This window comes from Patiria miniata, unplaced genomic scaffold, assembly GCF_015706575.1.
Source record: "Patiria miniata isolate m_02_andy unplaced genomic scaffold, ASM1570657v1 HiC_scaffold_24, whole genome shotgun sequence".
Lineage (NCBI taxonomy): Eukaryota > Metazoa > Echinodermata > Asteroidea > Valvatida > Asterinidae > Patiria > Patiria miniata.
Genome location: NW_024037063.1, coordinates 18,858,437 through 18,878,140, shown reverse-complemented (window position 1 = coordinate 18,878,140; position 19,704 = coordinate 18,858,437). Strand labels below are relative to the sequence as shown.

General features: G+C 40.8%; 1 protein-coding gene across 1 annotated transcript; it reads right to left on the bottom strand.

The window, feature by feature from the left end:
* Positions 1-1,103: 1,103 nt before the first annotated feature.
* On the bottom strand, positions 1,104-19,428 carry LOC119732532 (nucleolin-like). The gene is made up of 17 exons (XM_038206091.1): positions 19,255-19,428; positions 16,112-16,137; positions 15,846-15,888; positions 14,336-14,482; positions 13,734-14,093; positions 13,221-13,332; positions 12,844-12,933; positions 11,790-11,907; positions 10,733-10,878; positions 9,111-9,246; positions 8,153-8,298; positions 6,883-7,021; positions 6,209-6,345; positions 5,431-5,563; positions 4,112-4,245; positions 3,022-3,174; positions 1,104-2,249 (listed from the first exon to the last, which is right to left on the bottom strand). Exons 1-17 carry the CDS (start codon positions 19,282-19,284, stop codon positions 2,203-2,205), a joined length of 2,097 nt encoding a protein of 698 aa, XP_038062019.1. The 5' UTR covers positions 19,285-19,428; the 3' UTR covers positions 1,104-2,202.
* Positions 19,429-19,704: the final 276 nt, after the last annotated feature.

Genomic DNA, 19,704 nt, shown 5'->3' with positions numbered 1-19,704 from the left:
GCACTGACATTAATCCATGCTTCCTATATTACCTGGAGTCTTATACTATCTACACGTACCCAATATTTCTCAGGTTCGTACTAAAGTTGAAACCCTATTCGAATAATAACCACGGAACGGCGCAATCAGTTTACTCACAAGTAGACCATTTTGACATTCGCATTGCATCATGGGTATGCAGTGCAGTTTATTGCCAAACCAATGGGGGCAGTGAACCAATCAAGCTATAAAAGGGTTTTTTTTTTTCGATATTTTGCCAAGAATTAACTGACAATCAAGTTCCCTATTATTGCCTAGAATATAAGAAATAAAATTCAGTGTTTAAACTTTAGAAATAAAAGGAAAATAATCTTGAAATTTCTTTCCAGGGCTAGGTACCAGTGACCAGGCACAGAGGAACAATTGTGATTGGTCAGTGTTTGGAGGCGCGAGTTTGTAATCTTGATGCTGATTGGCCAATATTGACTGGGCCATAATATTCATATTCATGAGTAATGAAAATGGTGTCAAAAAAAAAAAAATTCCCTAAAACTTTCTTCATTCATATTATAAGCTTCTTTTTTTTTTAATTGTTAAAATAATTGCACGTCTATCAAATTACCAAAGCAACAACGTGTGAAGACACGATCACTAAATTTTATAAATGAGGAATAACGTTTTAACTGGTTCCCAGCCCACTCGTTACAGCGCCCTCTATCACTAAAAAATACCGTGTTGCCTTAAATGACGTCACAGCAACAGCGCCCTCTGGAAAAGAATGAACCATTTAGCCAAATATCTTTCTCATGACAGACTCTCGTGTGCCAAATGCCATGCTTGTATCATCAAAAGCAGCATAAGTCCCAAAATATTTTCAATATCTGCCCCACTTTTGCGAAAGCTGACATCTACACACAAAAAACCACACCACAATCATCCAATAACTTTCGGTTTTCTCTCAAATTTAAATGAATGTCAAACAAGCTAATTTCTTCCCAACAAAAAGTTTCAAGTTTAGAAAAACTGTCTTTATATACTCTGCCGCAACTCTTCTTTTGCAGACGACAGTATACTCTTGAACAATTAACCAAAAACAACTGAAAGTAATGGTCTGGATTCAAAAATGTGTTGTTATGTGTAATTTTATTAAAACCAAAAAGTAGTTTTTTTGTAACCATGATGATCTCAAATCGTTTTATGTACATAACCTTTCCAAAAGTGGTAAACAAAAGTTAACGATTTTGTCAACAGAATTAAAAGTAAAAACTTGAGTAAAAGGAAATCAAACGAAGACATTAAAAACAAAACAATTACGGCGTAGCTAACATCCAGTTTGAAATTAAATGAACTAAAAAAGAAACAGTTGATGAAAATGTTTAATATTCAAGAAAGAATGAATTCACAAATGCATTTAGGATTTAAATGCGTCTAAATTCGAATTGAACAGGAACAACTTTGTAGCTAAAAGAAGTTTAATTCAATGATATTCTGAAAATACAACATGACAAAAATTGGCCAGAGTTCTCACAAACATTTATACATTATGTATTTGCATCATTAATGAAGAAAAACATGGGGGAAGCTAAGTGCCCTACATCAAATCAAATAAAACGGGTAAAACAATTACCAGTTTTTAGTCTTCGATATTAACAAAAGCTCAGAGTAAAAAACTCATAATCGGAGACCTCTATTCTCCAAAAAGTATTAAAATCCCGAAATGAATCTAAAACCTTCCATCAGAAGTTAAAAGATATTGGTTTTTTTTTAATTACAATTTCTTTCCACATTTAGAGCGCAGAAGGAATGAGCTTTGTTAATATTCAGGCAGCGTTTATTTTTCCCAGGAGGGTTAGGGACAATGTCATGAATAATTCAGTGGTTTCCTTTGAATCATTGCAAGACATAGGTTCTTGTTCTCTTTTTTTCTTTAAATTAAATCGACGTGGATCCGAACCAGGGATCTTTGTATCCATAGCTCGTCTCGCTATCCACTAGGCTACTGTGTGGTAGCTCGACGACAACCGTTCTTTAAAATGCTTTAATGTAACTGGTTGACTAAATAGCGATAACGCTGTTGATGTCATTGTTCTGTTCTCATGAATAAACATAATTCTTCCATCCAAACTACTGAATTATTCACGAATTGGCCCTAACCATTCTAGAAATAAAAATTACGCATTCGGGATACAGATGCAGCAAGGGTCATAAGGTCACAGGTCACATTTAGTCAAAGGTCGTCTTCTTTCCTTTGAAATCGCCAAAGCCACCTCCTACAACAAAGCAAAGGGATGGAAAGGGAAACGTTAGAATGGTAATTACTGGACGCCAACAGAGGGCTCTCTTACCAACCCGGCCTACATTCAGAAAGTCGGCCATTGTAGTAGGCAAAGATCGTATAGCCCCGCGTGGTTGGTAGTAGGCAATTCTTCAAAGCTGTTATGGATGGCAAAAACTGTGAGAAAAACGCAGAGCCAACGTCCAGTGCTGGGTCAGCACGATTATGACAAATATACACGTCACAGCTAGTAACTGTTATGCCCTAATGCATATTGCTTATTGCAATACTATTACAAAACTTGTGGAAAAAATTGAAAGTTGTCAGATATTGGAGTCATCTCATCGATACATCTGGCCAACTGTGGATAAACTTGTCCCCAATTCATCCCGGATATTTCATGAGATCAGATTTTCGGAGGCCTTGGTCAAGGCATTCGTCATAATTCGTCCATACGCGGTAAACGATCGGCAGCATATCCTCGCCATGCATGCAGTGCATTAAAAACACAGTGCGAACAGCGACCTCATGCGGCCACTATTTTATGCAAATCAGTTAGACCGGATCGAACACCTTGGTTCAATCGTCGGCAAAAGCTCACGTTTTCCCTTATTTTGCGCTAGATTTCTAGCGCAGGACCTCGTATGCGAATACAGATAAGTGTAGGCGGGGCTAATATGTGGAGTGTCCAATCACACAGCGTTTACCGCGTACGGACGAATAATGAAGAACGCCTTGACCAAGGCTAGAGGCATTATGGGACTTACCTCGGCCGCCTCGACCACCTCTGAAGCCACCGCCTCGGCCTCCACGACCACCGCGACCGCCACGACCACCACCAAATCCACGGCCTCCACCAAATCCACGGCCACCACCGCCGCGACCCCCACGGAATCCCCCACCAAAGCTACCACGGCCTCCTGCAAAAAAAGAAAAGACAAAGCTTTAAAGTTTGCACTGGTGGCATTATTTGCCATAGAGTCCCGCTTTCAGTATGTAGTTGTGTCACAAAACGTCTGTGAGTCTATCAGTGGTGGGTGGAGAGTTATTGGTGTAAATCATCTTGCTCAAGAACACAAGTTCACAATCTAATAAATAAAAAAAAATAACAAGCTTGAAATAATCTCGGAAGCTAAGGCCTAACTGTAGACCTGCCTAAGCCTATAATGTTAGTCATGTACATGATGTTAAAGTCTGTTCTTGTAATGCAAAACTACTCATGTGGTCGTGAGTGTCAACCGAAAAGGGTTCCAATTATTTTGTTGAACGTCAGTCGGTGCATGGAGCGTTTTATAGCATGTGGAACACCCAATTTGTGTGCAGTACAGTGCCAGCCCCAATGCGAAATTAGTGACCTTGTGACCCAAGTTTCCACGACTGCAATAAATTTGTACTGGTCAGTGGAGACCTGAAGCATGTGTTGTTGCGAGGGCCTAAGGGACAAGGTGATTGATTGCCAAAAAAAGGATGTGCTGTCATGTGTTACTAACCAACCAACCAACCAACCAAAGGAAAGACATGACGATTTCTTGAGCTGCTTTTCGCAGCTACAAATTAAAAGGCAGACTGATGGAAGTCAGGTTGGTGCAGTGGTATGTTCTTCGCCTTCCACCAATGTGACACGGGTTCGAATCCTGCCTCACATCCACATGTGGATTGGATTTTAGTCACTGCCTTATTCCGTGGGGTTTTTCTAAAATTTTCTTCAAGGTTTTCCACCCACTTTGAAAACCGAACATGTCTTCATTGTCTTCTGGGTTTCTTGAGGCTTCTGAGCTAGTTCACTTTTGAAGAATTATTGGCTTCTTTATGACAAATTAGTAATAAATCCCAAACTTGGTTTGTGTTGCTTCTCACCTCTAGGCGATCCGAAGCTTGTACGTGGCTTGGCGTAGTCGATGGTTAATGTGTAGCCGTCGAGTTCTGAGCCTTTGTGTTTGCCTAATGCTGCGCTAGCCTCACCCTCACTGCTGTACTCTGCATAGGCAAACCTAAATGAAACCAGATCGGCGTCAATGTGAATATTGCTAACAGTTTTGTAATTAAGTTATTGCAGCCTCGACTCCATGGGCTGCGTACACTTCCTTCACTAACCCCTGGCCATGTAGAAATACGAAAACGACGCTGATTGACTATTCAGAGCGTACTGCGCCCGCATCTCAAAGGCTGCGCGCTCTGTGCTCTCCTGCACATCACTATGAACATTTTTTTTCAAGACGGCGCGATGACTGTATGATATGGAGTCTGGAAGCCTCATTTTTCGCCAAACGAAACCTGTTTCTTATGTTGAACATACTCTAATGTTTTAAGCCATATTTAAAAAAAAATTGAAAATGAGGCTATAGTGAATAAATAGTCTGGCACCATCTCATTCAACAGTTCACAATTTATGAAAAACATGCAGGGAACAAGACACAAATCGCCAACTTGTGCATAAGGCCCATAATGGGATTCAAAATCTCGTCTTAGAAAGGATTGATTGTACACTAAAAAAGAAAACAACTTCAAAATTTAAAGCACTGCGTCGGGCGTTCAACGCATCGACTGCAGTCCTAATTTAAATCTCCCAATTCGTGGGAGTTACAAATTACCAGGGGTTAAGATCGCACGCAAGGCATGGTGGAAACCAACATGGCACAGCAAGTTGTACCCATGGGAACGAGGTTGAAGTTATTATGACAAGTAGGAGTAATAAGTAAGAATAGGTGTACACAAAGAATGCACGACCAGCGAAATACGATGAAGTGTTTTTGCTGGATTTATATATTCATACTTTGTCGCACATAAAAACACAAAAGGATGAAAAATGTATGTTGAGAAAATGATGTTCAAAGTGTATAGGATTGGGAGATTAAAAACACCAAAAAAGTCATGATGATGTCTTTGTGATGTCACTTTCAGGGACAGATTTATATTCCATGATCTTTACATGTGCAAAGTTTCAAGTCATCCTCACACAAAAAGAATTGAAAAAAAAATCTATTGTTGATGACATCGTGACTTCACCTTGTATGCTACCAATGTATTCTATGTACCCACCAAGTTTCATACTGAAAAAACTCTGTACAAAGGTGGTGGGATTCTTAAGACTATGACATTAAAAAAAAACATCAAGAAATTAAAGAGCTTGGTAAAGGTTCTTAGGAGTACAATTGTTGATACTTTTTAGTACATACCCTTTAGGTTGGTTTGTCTCTCTATCGTACGGTATTCTGACCGAGTCAGCACCCATGAAATTCTGCAGACGATCTTGTGTTGTTTCCCAGGACAACCCTCGGATGTACAGCGTCTTCTTGTCAACTTGTTGATCTGTAGGAAATAAAAAATTCGTTGGAAACGGCACTTTCAATAAATATCACTTCTGAACTTCGTTGGCTAGTCCATCAGCGCCTGTGCTACATTGTAATTATTCCCCCGATGATTCCATACAACCGAACAGTGCTGGGGCCGTGCGGAGCGGTACAGGGAGTAACAGACTGGTCAGTTTTGGGCGGTACAGGCACGAATGGCTTAATCCTAACAGTCCTGAATCCTCTAATTTCAATACGATTTTGCACACCCCCTAGGAAGTTAGGGTTAACAATTACCCTCCTCAATCCTCCAAAATCCTCCAGGCGGTTTTGAAGTATTTTTGAGGATTGAGGCTGATTAGCAAAAAAAAGTGTCCGTTGATTTTGGAGGATTCGTGTGTGGGATACGTGCTTACGTTTTTTTGTTTTCGAATGTTCAAGCTGGCAACAAAATATTGAAATATTAAGTTGATGATCAAATATTCAAGTATTCGATAAGCCCTACAGCATCTCCTAGACATGGAAAATTAAAAAACAGAGGAAATCAGCCGATCCGAGGGAAAACTTGCACGCCTGACATTAGTTGCAGATTTTCTAACAAACATTGAGCAGCCCTTTTACAGTTATTCTAAAAAAAAAATAAAATAAAAACTCTAGTACTTACCTCCCCCACCGAAGTCACTGCGTTTTTTGCTCCTGGCATAGTCTAACGTCAGGAAAGCGTCTTTGACCGTCGCCCCCTGGTTGTCCTCCAGCGCTTGCTTGGCTGCCTCCTCGCTTTCAAAGTCGGCGTAGGCAAAGCTGTCCACATAATGAATTGGAATGAATTACATGTCTACCGGGCTCTCTCACTGACACTAGTGACTCGGCCTACATATGGATACTGGAAAGTCTGTGTCGCCATTGTAGTAGGCAAAGATCGTATAGCGCCATTGTAGTAGGCAATGATTGTATAGCGTCATGCGCAGTTGGTAGTAGGCAAGCTTTCCAGGCTGTGATGGATGGCAAGAACAACCAAAGCTGGGTCGGCACGATTAGGACAACTGCACACAGCACGGGTAGTGACCATTATGTCATTAGACAAAAACTTTGCCGTTATTTTATGTGAAAATAAGCCTACTGTCTACTTCACAACACATTACGAGGATGCTAACCAAACCTTGCCTACTGCAATGGTGGCTGTTCACGACGAAGCTGATGCTACTTTGACGTCATAAGATCGGACCTTATGGGATCTGCGCAGGACTGTAGAGGGTGCTATTGTTAAGTAACCCACTTAAACAAAATGAGGTGTAATGTCGTGAATTTTGTTTGTGAAGCTGTTGCAGCAAGACTTACTCTGCTTTGCTGCCCGGATCGTCTCGTCGGGTGGGTCTTCGTACTTCAACGGCTCCTAGTTTCTCTTTGAGATCCTCCTCGGTCACGCCGTCCGTCAGGCCTTTGATGTGCAGAGTCTGGCTCCCAGTCAATCCTGAACCTTGAAAACAGACATTAGAGACATCATTTTACATGTTGAGTAAGATTTGAGGCTTTGCCAATGGAGATACTAAATAATGAAAGGTTTGCGGAAACACCATGTGCGAATAATTTCTCAACTAAGAGGACGGTTCTGAAAAGAACCAGAGGTATAAACTGGACGTTCCAAAGACGGTCAGAGCATACTGACCGGAACGTCGAGTTTATAACTCTGGTTCTTTTCAGAACCCTTCTCTTAGTTGAGAAATTATTCGCACATGGTGTTTCCGCAAACCTTTCATTATTTTACATGTTATTTTGCTCAACGTGCAAAACGTGTACTTTATTAACCCTAACTTCCTAGGCCCTTTTTGTTGGGAACCATCCTCAATCCTCCAAAATTTGGCACTTTATCCCTAACCCTTCCGGACACAACACATTACATCGAGTGGTAAAGTCTGGTGCACTTCGACGCATCCAGCTAATAACACCAGTGCATGAATGGCCAGGTCTGAAACAATGAGGGCTAAGTCCCATTGAACAATTTGCTCTTGGCACGCTTCCGCAATCAGCATGCAGAGCCTCGCTCGGGCAACCTAACACAATAAATATAGCCGGTTCAGTGATTCTAGTGTCGGGGTTCAGTGATTCCCGTGTATAAACGGGAATCACTAAAGCGGCTATTTTTACTGTGTAAAGTTGCCAGATCGAGGCTCTGCATGCTGATGGCGGAGCGTGAAAAGAGCAAATGCCCGAGTTGTATCCTGCTGCGTGCGGTGACCACAGACTCGGAGGCAGTGTGGCCTTGAGACTTTTCCCCTGATGGATCTTGCTACACTGGGCAGGCTTGTCACTTAGTCAAGTGCTGCATGTTGCTGCGTTTGGCAGGGTTTCTAACTAAAATACCCTGGAGGGTTAGGGTTAAGCTCAAACAGGGGTTTGCCGCTCAAACAAGGCTTCGCCGTTCAAACGAGGCTTCCTCGCTACGCAGTCGAGCGCCCGCTTTGTTCTCAAGTCTTTGACCATGAAAGCAGATTATGAAGCTTCTAATAAAATATAAATAAATATTCTCCATACATGAGAAATGAGGATAGTTTGGTTTTTGATTTCAGGGGGTAGGGGAGTTGAGTGGAAACATTTCTTTTTCTCTTACCCCCTGCCCCTGAGCTCTGCCTCTTGTTCTGACTTTTGTCTCCGACGTAATCCAGGATGACATTCCAGCCGTCGATCTCCGCCCCTTGCATTTCCTTCATGGCCTTCTCTACAGCGGCTTCATCCTCGAACTCCATGTAAGCATACCTTGAAATTAAAGTCAATTTAAATACAGAGCCATTAATCAAAGGCACAGCAAGCCTACTACAGCTGGTTCGAAAGTGCGAACAATGCTGTTCAATTGCTTCAGAATGGCTTTCACTGAAACTTTCACTGAAATTCTTTTCAATGGTCTACACAAGTTATGAATGTTTGGGCATGCAATGGTAAGAATAATTTCAAGAGGTGACAGATGGAATGTTCCACTGCAGGAATGCAAAACATTCATTATTCATTTTATACAACGTCTGAATAAATCAAGCACCCGATTTCTTGAGACACATCAGAACTTACAACGCATCGCAGCGCTGCGGCGTGTTGTATCCCTACGCAGCTGCGACGATTTCTGCGATCTATTGCTTAAGACAAAACGTAGGTGTAATTAGAGCATAACTCGGTGACTGTTTTTATGTATTTATTCAGCGTACAGTAAATAGTCGTCTGATATTCAACAAACATCCTCGGATCTCCTTTTGAAAATTTTTAAAACATAAAACATTATGGCCGATGTGAAGGGACTTGCTAGGTGCATTAGATTTTATTTTTTCAATTTAAAAAAATCAGAGCAAGCTAGACGGCCTAACATTTTTACTCTAAGTTTCTCCGAGTTTCATGGTAAAAAAACTTTAAAACAAAAAAAACACACTTAGCATGCTTAGCAACCTGCAATGTGGTAAGCACAAATCTACAGAATACCAGTGAATACAAAGATATATTAAGCAGCAGTTTGGCTGGTTACCAATTTTTATCTCAGCAAATGGTATTCTATGCTTCGCAGCAGACTTTAATTTGTTGCTTACCCTCCGGGTCTGCCATTCTTCAGTGGCATACGCACTTCTTTGCAGGACCCAAATTTCTCCTGCAGTGTCTGCTTCGTGGTGTCGTAGCTAAGACCTTTGATGAACAGCGTCCTGTCGTTGGAATTGTCTCGTGGTCCTAAATATCGGTCAAATATAATTTTTTTCAATTCAATTTCAATAACATTTATTTCCATCAAAAGCAAAATAAAAGTCAGTCTATGTAATTATGTAATAATTTCCATCAAAAGCAAAATAAAAGTTAGTCTATGTAGTCTATGTCTATCTAATTATGCGTGAACAGATTTGCTGATTAATTAGGCAAAGCCCCGCCTCTTGACCTTTTAGATTTGACCAATCAGCGGCGCATTCTATATCGGGTCTTCAGTCATTCACCCGTTGCGCATCACAGACAATGGATAAAAAAAATTTGTCACACGCTCTGTATCATGTTACGCGATATCGCGCCCGGCTGTTGTTGTATTACAAAACACTGCATTCGAATTGACCAATCGAACCATTCAGTCCTGATTTAGGAATGAAATGACGTCACGATTTAGTAAAGTCGACTCCGATTGGCTGGCGCGCAGCTTGCATGTATCTGCATGTCTAGACATATCAGACATCATACATGACTTGGCCCCGTGGATAACATATGATACTCAGACTAAATAAAAGTATCATGAGAACTAAAACTAGTTAAATTAAAGGGAATATACATCATTTGCTTTTGCTGTAATTTTCAGAAATGGATGGAATTGGGGGGTTGGAAATATATAGCAAATATAGTTACACTGACTTTTTTGAGGTTTTGGGTTCGAAAATGCTATAAAAACCAAGAAAAACAATCATTTTCCTGTAGTCTGGTTCCCTGACTCCATATAAGAAGAAACAGAGCACTTTACATACATTGGGGAATTGTAAGGTCAGGGAACCAGTCTAGCTGGCTTGTACCCGTTCGTAGGTGTGTAATCGATTGCAAACATGTGCGATGGTCAATTGGGGCCAGTATTTGAAAAAAGCCAGTTTTTTTCCAACGCTGGTCGGCCGACCAGCGTTGGAAATTGATACAAAAATACCACTTTTCTTGAAAATGACAGTATACCAGGTGCCATGATTTTACAGGATGCTTTACACTGTCATTCACTAACAGTCCAGCAAGGTATTTCAAAATGATTTGGTAGTTTTATTTTTTGATGTTTGCAAATGTTGTATTTTCCCTTTAAGATGGAGACAAAATTTCAAAAAAGCCAAAGGGGCGTGCTTATACTTAAATGCAAAACTGTTAAAAAATGATTTGAAAGAATTTAAAGGAAAACAGACAAACCAATAGACAAGTACAAATGAAACACAAACAACAACCAAGGACGGAGTGACGAACATATAGATAACAGGGGTCCAAGATTTACATAATAATGAGACTTAATGAAAACTAGGAGAACAATTTGGATATTCGGTGGATGAAACCACCATTCCGATATTCGGCACATTAAGCACAGAACCTAGAGCCACGAATACACTTGTAATTCCAAGACACAAATCAAAATCAGATGATGTTTAACTCACAATAGAAAAAAAAACACAGGAAAAAAACTAGAATGAGTGAATGATTTCGGGGTCCTTACCGGAACTCACGGCACTGTCTGCCTTGGCCTTGTCGCCCTTACTCTTGCCCCGCTCCAATCGGATTTCAGACCCATTGAGTTGCTGGTGGTTCAATTCCATAGCTTTCTTGAACATCTTCTCGGACGTGACGTCAACGTAGGCAAACCTAATCCGGGGGGAGGGAGGGGGGGGGGACACAAGACAAGGCACGTCTAGTAAAGCTGGTCTTAGAGTGCACGAATTAAATTGATTCCGAATGGTTAATTCACTTCAAGTCTTTTCATGCATGTGATCTACACAACATTCCCAACTTAGCCATCCATTGGCGTTACGGGGTGACCCTATACAACAGCACTGCCCAGCTCACAAGAGACGGTCAGTCAGTCGGTCATTGAGATGGGACACTAGGTTTGCCCTCTGACATTGGCAAAAAAGTGACATGTACGCAATCAAACTCTTGAATTTACAATTTGAAGGAGATTTTCAGACAAATGCCTCGAACCAATCAGCAAAGGAACTGCCTGGATTGGACAGACACTGTTAATGCTTAAAACGGTAGAGGTGTCATCATGAAATCCAGCACTGCAAAATTTGCCATTTTTTGTGACCATTTGCTATCAGAACAAAAAAATACAAAAATTCTGACAGAAGATAAAACATGCTTCATGTACGCTATGCTGTGGGTGGCCTCAAAGTGTGGAGTATCGAGTTCCAAAATCTGCGGGTAATTTCGCAGGCTGTGGTTCCAGTCCAGCCTGGGGTTGTGGTGTGTGTGTGTGTCCTTGGGCAAGGCCTTTGCCTTGATTCGCTTCTCCCCACCCAGGTGAAAAAAATCGGTACAGCTCTCAGAGAGGATGGGGCTATTGGGCTTGTATTAGCTGTTTGCACTTGACAAATGGTGTTTTTCCCAATTTCTCAGATTTTTCCCCCAACTGAAAGAAAGGTTAACTCATTTTCAAGGTTTCCTTAATATAATGTCCAGGGCGGCTGGGACCCCTGGGCCCGATGATCAGGGGTAATACATTTGTTTCTTTTGGTAATGGGTCAAGTTTTTTTTAAGTGAAATTTCCAGCTTACGATTTGTTGGGGATGACCCTGGCGTTCATGACCTGCACACCGTTGGAAGTGAAGAATTCATCCACGTCCTCGTCTGGTGTGCCCTTTCGGACGCCCCCGATGAAGATAGAAATGATTTCTGCAAAGACAGAAATTGAAAGGAATGTTTACATCAATTCCATTAAGATACGACCAGTGTAAGCAAATTTCATAGTTTTAAGTGAATTACTGCTGAAAGGCTGTGTATTTTCCAGTCAGTTAGTATTTGATCGTTCAAACTTGGATAAAATGGAATATTCAATATCAAAATGCACTGCTCAAGTTTAACATTATCAGCAGCCTAAACTGGACACCGATTGGGATTTCCGTGCGCCTGCACTTGTCCAAAACTGAAACGAATTATTAACCAGTTCGCACCGGATGACGTGTACACGCGCAAAGGTTTTGCAGTATTTGGAATGGATGACGGATAAACATGCAACGAGTGAGGCCGGAATTTATCTGTCAGCAACTCGCAGCAAGCTAGGCCGGAAATATCAGGGTGTGCTACCCGCAGATGACAACCTGAATCCGTCTGGCATCGAGGTTCGTGAAAAACAATCCTGCGCCTGGGTCCGGTCGATGTCAAAATAATCCCGGCGCGAACTGGTTAAAATAATGTAACAAACCAGTAGCAGAATGGCCGATATTTGACCAATTTAAAGAAGACATTTATACATTTCTCATGGAAGTTTTCAAATCATGCGCGATAATGGCTTCTAAACAAAAGTGTGGCATTTGAAAAACAATAAAAACCACATAACTTGTATTTTTTTTATCATCTTCTCAAGAGAGCTCACATTTTTTTAATATCTGAATCAGAAAAAATGATATTCGAATATTTGGCACAGCCCTAGTTCTGTGCTTAGCCATATAAGCAGAGAACCAGTCACAAGGCAATATCCATTGCATAACATCTTAACCGGTAACCGTTTTCGCTTAAGAATAATTTCCAATGCTTACCAAATTTCTGTGTTAAGCACAAGTCCGTAAAACCAGCCCAAGAATTCCCACATTTTAAAAGTGATGATCTTACCTCCCCCGACAGCTTCGGTCACGGTCTTTGTCGTCTTGGCTTCTCCACTGGGCATCTTCTTCTTCTTCATGGGCGGAGCCTCCTCCTCTTCTGCGAGACAAAAAAAACAGACTTCGTATAACAAGACGAGGTAAAAATCCATACAATTGATTCAGAGTGGATACACGGTTCAGAGCGCTGGAAATGTACAATCCACTGTCACTGTTGGCATGGAGCCTGGACTTATTGCCAACACGTGTATCATGAAAGTACATGAATCAAGTGGCGCCAGACTAATGAACATGTTGTAGACGCTACATGTACATGACGTACAAGAAAAGGCAAGGTTCGTAAAGCTGTTTCAAGAAAACTTCAAGTCACAAGAGACAATTACTGACCTTCCTCGTCTTCATCATCATCATCGTCATCATCGTCTTCATCATCATCGTTGTCATCATCATCCTCATCCTCTTCTTCAGCCTTCTTCGCAGCGGCCTTCGAACCCTTGACCTACAAATCCACCACAAATGAATTAAAAAGTAATTAAATGAAATCAAAATTCATAACAAATATCAAAGATTGACCTATTCAATAATATAATTTAACTCTAATATACAAGTTAGAGACACATTAAACAACAAGATGCATTCTTCGTGCTCTTTTCGCCTATCATTATGAAATATGGAATCCTCTTTTAAATTTCTTTTTTTTAGCAACACAGATCACAGGTGGTGCAATTTTAAATAAACAGAATCTGCATACATGACAGACGAGACAAGCTCGCTATCAAATGCCTGAATGCAGTGTCGTGCCCAACACTACAATTGATTTGTGTGCATTATATGTACGTGACCAATATTTCTGTACCAAACAGTTCTCAAATGGGGCTCAGAATTGTGTTTGTCACACACCTGTTGGACTTTTGTTGGCTCTTCCTCCTCTTCTTCCTCATCGCTGTCATCCTCATCGCTGTCATCCTCATCATCGTCGTCATCATCTTCCTCCATCGGTACTTGCTGCTTGGCCTTCCCGTTGGCAGGCTTGGTCACCTTCTTGGGAGGTTCCTCTTCTTCCTCACTGTCATCTTCTTCTTCACTGTCGTCTTCTTCGTCATCGTCATCCTCGTCGTCCTCATCTTCAGCGGGCGGAGCTTGCTTTTTGGTCTTGGGCGTGGCCTTGGGTGTGGCCTTGGTGACTTTCTTGGGAGGTTCCTCTTCTTCCTCGCTGCTGTCATCTTCTTCATCGTCGTCATCGTCTTCAACTACTTCGGGCTGAACAAAGCAGGGGGTGAGATTTGGGCAAAATGAAAAAAATCCATGAATTAATCGGCCGAGGGTCCGAGGGTCAAAAAGGGCCCCTGCGCAACGCAGGGTATATGGTGTATAAACTTCAATTGTAATAAATGTCTGTAAAATGTTAAAAAGGCTGCATTTATAAACCTCATGGGATTCACATATCCTGACTTTTAGTAATTTTTTGTTTGAAGGCAGACACTCTCTTTAATAAGCATTACCTTTGGTGGTGGTTTCTTGGGTGTTGGCTTTTTGGGCGTTTTCTTGGCCGCTGCTTGTTTGGCCGGCGTTTTCTTGGCTGGCTTCAGCTGTTGCATCACTTCCATTTCTTCTTCCTCTTCACTACTCTCTTCTTCCTCTGAAGATTCCTGTACAGACAGAAACAAAGATGTTCCATTGTGCTCGAAAACAAACTCCAGTTTGCTTAAATTTTACTTGTCCCAAATTTTTCGGTCAAACAATTTCATAGTTCACAAGTTCCTCATTCAAACCTAGACAAATAACACTGCGAGTGCTTCTTTAAAGTGGATTGCACCATTGACCCTGGAAATCCTAGCCAAACCCCAGCCCTCTGACAAGAACCACGTTTGTGTAATAAAATCCTCGTAGTCAGTCTAGCCAGCCTTACAGCAGGGCATGGATAACCAATCATCCAGTCAACGAGACTAGTCAGCTAGCTCAAGTGATGCTGTTTGTGACTCGGTCTTCTGACCACTTTGCAACCCAAAACTGATAGACAGCAATGGTAAGTGGATTTGGACCCTCGGCGCAGAAGTATCTGCTCAGCAAACATGATTTACCAGTTAAAATGTCCTGGGATGTGCATTGCGTATAGCTGGTTCCCAGCCAATTTTCGCTTGGCTTATGAATTTGTTAAGCACAATTTTCTGCTTCGTGGATTCATGAGGTTGGATTCATGAGGCTTCACACTTTGCGGCTATTGGGTTCACCATTCAAAATCCAAAGCCGGATGTTCAAGACCTAACAAGATGAAGTTTCAGCTCAGTGGATATTACACTTTTAGAGAAAACAGTGAAAAGTCATGCACAAGCTTTTGATCAGGAAACACGATTTTGTCTGAAAGCACTCTTTATTTAAAAAAAAATCAGTCCATTGACTGATCGTTGGAAATCACCTACATTTCTTGATTCTTCCACTCGACAGCAAGCATTCACAGGGTGTTTAGTACCAATACAATCTTTAACCCTAACCGCCCTGAATCCTCCAAAATCCTTTTTGCAAATTGGAGGAATTTGCAGGATTAAGTTTACATGGCAAAAGTGCGTTGCTGATTTCGGAGGACGCACTGTGTCAAGGTCTTGGGCCGGACCTTGTGTTGTTTATGCTCGGCCTAGCATAAATTTAGTCCTTGATTATACTTGAAATCCTCCGCACTGCTCCAGGATGTCACTGCCTCTGCCTCAACCCATTGACAGTCATAGCCGGAGGATTTTGCAGGATTCAGGCAGTGGTCACCTCTCCATGAACCATTTTCAAGAAATACTGGAGGAATTTGCAGGATTGAGGCTATGTGCTATTTTTCCATGAGGCCAATTGGAGGATTTTGCAGGATTGAGGCTACATCCTAGCAAAAAGGCCTAGGGAGTTAGGGTTAATCCAAGCAAACTTTTTAATAATAATTCAACAGGCATCATTGCAAATGATCCCATTTGTCTTTAAGCCGTTAGAGAGAATGTAAGAGGGTTTCAGACAACGATTGATTAGTCCTACCTGTTTCTTGACTGGCTTAACCTTCTTAGCTTTCTTGGCACTCCTGTTAGACCGAAGCAAGAGATGGATTCAAATCAGTGAATGATGTAACAGCTGTTAAAAATTAACAAACGCTCAAAAGGCACAAGTTCTATATCGGACAGATTTGTGTGCATTTCCAAAAGAAACAAAAAATATTAACCATCTAGTACTATGTCAATGAAGGAATTAACAAGATATAATAGCTAAGTTCAAAAAGGTAATGCAAGAATAGAACATTGTCTTACTTCTGTTCTGCAATTTGTGCTGTGCCCTGTGGAAAACGAAGAGGGGAAAAAAAGATGAAAAAGACTGTCAAAAAGCTATTTTTTTTACAACAGCATTATTGCAAAGTCAATAAGTACATCCTTAAAAATCACACACTTGCTTGGCAAACAATCAACAAATTTTGCTCCTATTTGTTTAAACAACGAGCATGCATTTATAAACAAAGTCGCTGGCTTCAAGTCAGCTTGATCACAAAGTAAACAAAAAGGACACGTGGCAATAAGATTTGTTAACGTTTACAATTTCTTTATTGACATGTACTTAATTAACATATACGAGCCCAGGCCTTGTTTCATGGCACAGATTACTACAGAATTGCTAGAAGACAATCATTCATTTGGCTGACCGTAAGCAATTACATTACAGACAATTTTTCACAAGTCAGGGATGGAAAATCTGCCATCTTAGGAAAACAAAACAGGGCCACCTCCTCCTTTTTTCCAAAAAGTTCGGCCGCGAAACTTTTTTTTTTTTTACTTGGCCTTATACACTCAACCAAAAATAGAAAGTCCACCTTCCAATACTTTTTTGTGTAACACAAAGACTACTGAGCATCTCTGGCTAAAATAACGACTAATAAGTACAGAAATTCCTTAGCAATCCAGCCATACTCTTTATTTGGCCCAAAACAGTGATAATATGTACAAAATTATGCACTTTATGGCAAATGGTACCGAAAACAGTTGCACTTTTGTATCCGTGCAAGTTGTGGTTCACACTCACCTTGCACGTACACAAAAGTGCAACTTTTTTCAGTACCATTTGTCATAAATTGCATCATCATCACTGTTTTGGGCCAAACAAATAGTATGCCTGGATTGCTAAAGAATTTCTGTAATGATTAGTCGTTATTTGAGCAAGATGTGCCCATTAGTTTTTTGAGTTAGACAAAAAATAATCAGAGGGGGACTTTTTTTTTGGTTGAGTTAAGTAGGCAGAGCCATGAAGTTGGCTAGGCGCCACGATTGTGAAAAAGGCCCAAAAAGTACAAGTTAACGATCACAATAAACTAGCATGCTTAGCCCTAGAACCGCTGGATCACTTACATGACCGAGCTGCTCCGACCCATGTCTATGGGCCAAGGTGCGATTACAGGTGTGGGGAACCAGGTACGGGGAACCAGGTCACACATACCAGCGTTGACAGCACATTCAAACTGAAGCCAGCCACCGTGGTGTTTCGGGTAGCAAATCAAGTGAGTGATTCTTTTGCACCTCTCATGATAAACCAACAGATTTTGTGGGAAAAGAAGAGGCCAAGGCTTTCGTTTTTGAAATTGAGTTTTTCCGGATACATGCGACCAAAAATGCTGCAGGCTTCTGTAAATTATTTTTTTTTTCTCTGTTACTTTGTTTAAACTTGGAAAGCAACTTTTTAGAAAATAATTGTAAATGTAATTAGAAGTTTTAAAACAATTCCTTCTTAAACTTCTTACGGGTCAAATTTGTTAAAAGTCACTTAACCCTCCTATGCAAACATACATTCTGTGCCAAGTTGTTCTTTCAGTCAAAATCAATCAAGTGACTGTTTTCAACAGTTAAAAGCTCCCAGCCTACATAAAGCAGGATTGACTGGCTGTGACTGTTTTATGTAACTTGATACAGCTTTGCTTTGACTGTGGGTGATTTATAAGCCAGCTGTGCCTACCACTTGCCTGCTTTTGTCTGTTGACTGAATTTGACTAGTCTCAGTGCTTGCATAAGATATGATCCAACTATTAGTGACTAGCCTGTGTAAAAGGCATGGCAGGGGAAGAGGATCGACTTTTGTTGACTGTCTGTGACTGTTCAGACAGCAGGAGGGTTAATCAGGCAGCAATACATACTCTATCAGGAACTTCCAACATTTTCGGTGGTCTGTGTCCGAACAACTCGGTTAGAATTCAAACAGAATTTTGAGGTGCTTTTGTATAGTTTAGTTCAGATAATCTGACAATACTTCAGTTTTTGAGCATTTTCCTGCCAAGGCCTCTGAATCTTTTGCACGTATCATTCGAACACATGAACTGTGTTTTCAGGGTTTCGGAACCGCACCACTTTTGCTTCATGATTGTCTCCGCACAACTTTTCGGTACATTTGTGATAACCTCCGCACAATGCTATTCTTGTTTGTATTATTTTCCGATTTTCCGCACAACCTTCTATCTGTGTCTGTGAAGTGTCTCTGCACTTCATATTTAAGATAAGGACCGCACCCTTCATATTTAAGATAAGGACCGCACCACTTAGTGTAGGTACCGTACCGCACCACCTGTCGTACATAACGCACAGCCTTACGTGAAAGTACCGCACCACCTTTCGTACGTACCGCACTACCGTACCTCTAATATGTCTTACGTTTAACGTGCCACTCTCCATACATTGTTTGCAAGACATCATTTTCACCAAAAATGGTGAAAGCATACGAACCGCACTACCAAACAAGTCGATGTGAAGCCACTCAATCCCGATTCCTATTCCTCAATAGAAAAGGACCCCTTTTTTGTACTGTTACCCCCCCCCCCCCTTTTGATTTGATTTAATAAAAAGTAACAAGCGTAACCAAACTAGGGCATTTTTTTTTTAAAAATTCACAAATTTTTAAGTCTATCAAGTATCATTTTGCAATTGTTGAAAACATTTTGGAAATTACTGGCGAAATGTCTGCTTGTGAAACCCCTCCCCCCACCTCAAAAAAAAAAAAAAAAAAAAATTACAAATAAAAAAAATTAGAAAAAAAAAAATTATTATTAAAAATCAAAGGAAACCCCCGCAATTCCCATTTTTACCAGGAATAGGCTACTGAAAATCAAATTTGAAGTTCATTTGTCATGTTTGTATAGTTAATTAAGCAAATCATGTTTCAACACGCTTTTTATATAGGGCCTAGTCTGCCGACCAAAAACCTCGTGGCCGGCCGACTACGCACCATGGACCACGTGCATGCCACCACGCCATGTGCGGCGGCCACGCGGTGACGCGGTCACCCGACCGCGTGCTCTACCCGCTAACACGCGGAACACGATGTGGCATTTTCGGCGTGGCTTCGGTCTTAATTTCTCGCCAGCTTTCCACATCTGTAAATGATTGCAAACAGTCGAAAAACTCCCAATTCCCATACTTACCTTCTGCTTCTTCGCTCCCTTAATTGCCATGGCTGCTTTGATTTAGTAAAAGTGCAAAAATTATCTACGATTTAGAGAAAAATTTGTAGCACTCTTTTGGAGACTCCGACACCAGTCAGTCTTACAGCAGGTTTGTGAAATTTTTGCACGTGGTGCCAGCGTCGTCTGGTATACAACTCTCATCTAATTTATCGTCAGTGCAGTCGGAAAGAGGCGGAGGAAAGACATTTAAAATCCACCTTATTAATCATTGATTTTTATGTTGTACATTTTGTACTTAACACTAAAATGATTGTTCGTCGTAAAGTTACCTTCAGAAGCAAAACTAATAATAATCAAATTAAATAAAGTGTTTATATATTTTTTTAAATTAAAACTGTAATAATTACTTTTTTTCGGGAAAAGAAAGAAAACATCACCTACGGCTATTTTATATATAAATTTAAATAC

What these genes read in the sequence shown, in the direction of transcription:
- LOC119732532 (XM_038206091.1), bottom strand. Translation starts at nt 19,284, where the DNA reads ATGGCAATTAAGGGAGCGAAGAAGCAGAAG. An exon ending in CCAAGAAACCACCACCAAAG is followed by an intron (nt 14,094 to 14,335) that starts GTAATGCTTATT and finishes TGCTTTGTTCAG; the next exon opens with CCCGAAGTAGTTGAAGACGA. An exon ending in GATCCGGGCAGCAAAGCAGA is followed by an intron (nt 6,346 to 6,882) that starts GTAAGTCTTGCT and finishes TTATGTGGACAG; the next exon opens with CTTTGCCTACGCCGACTTTG.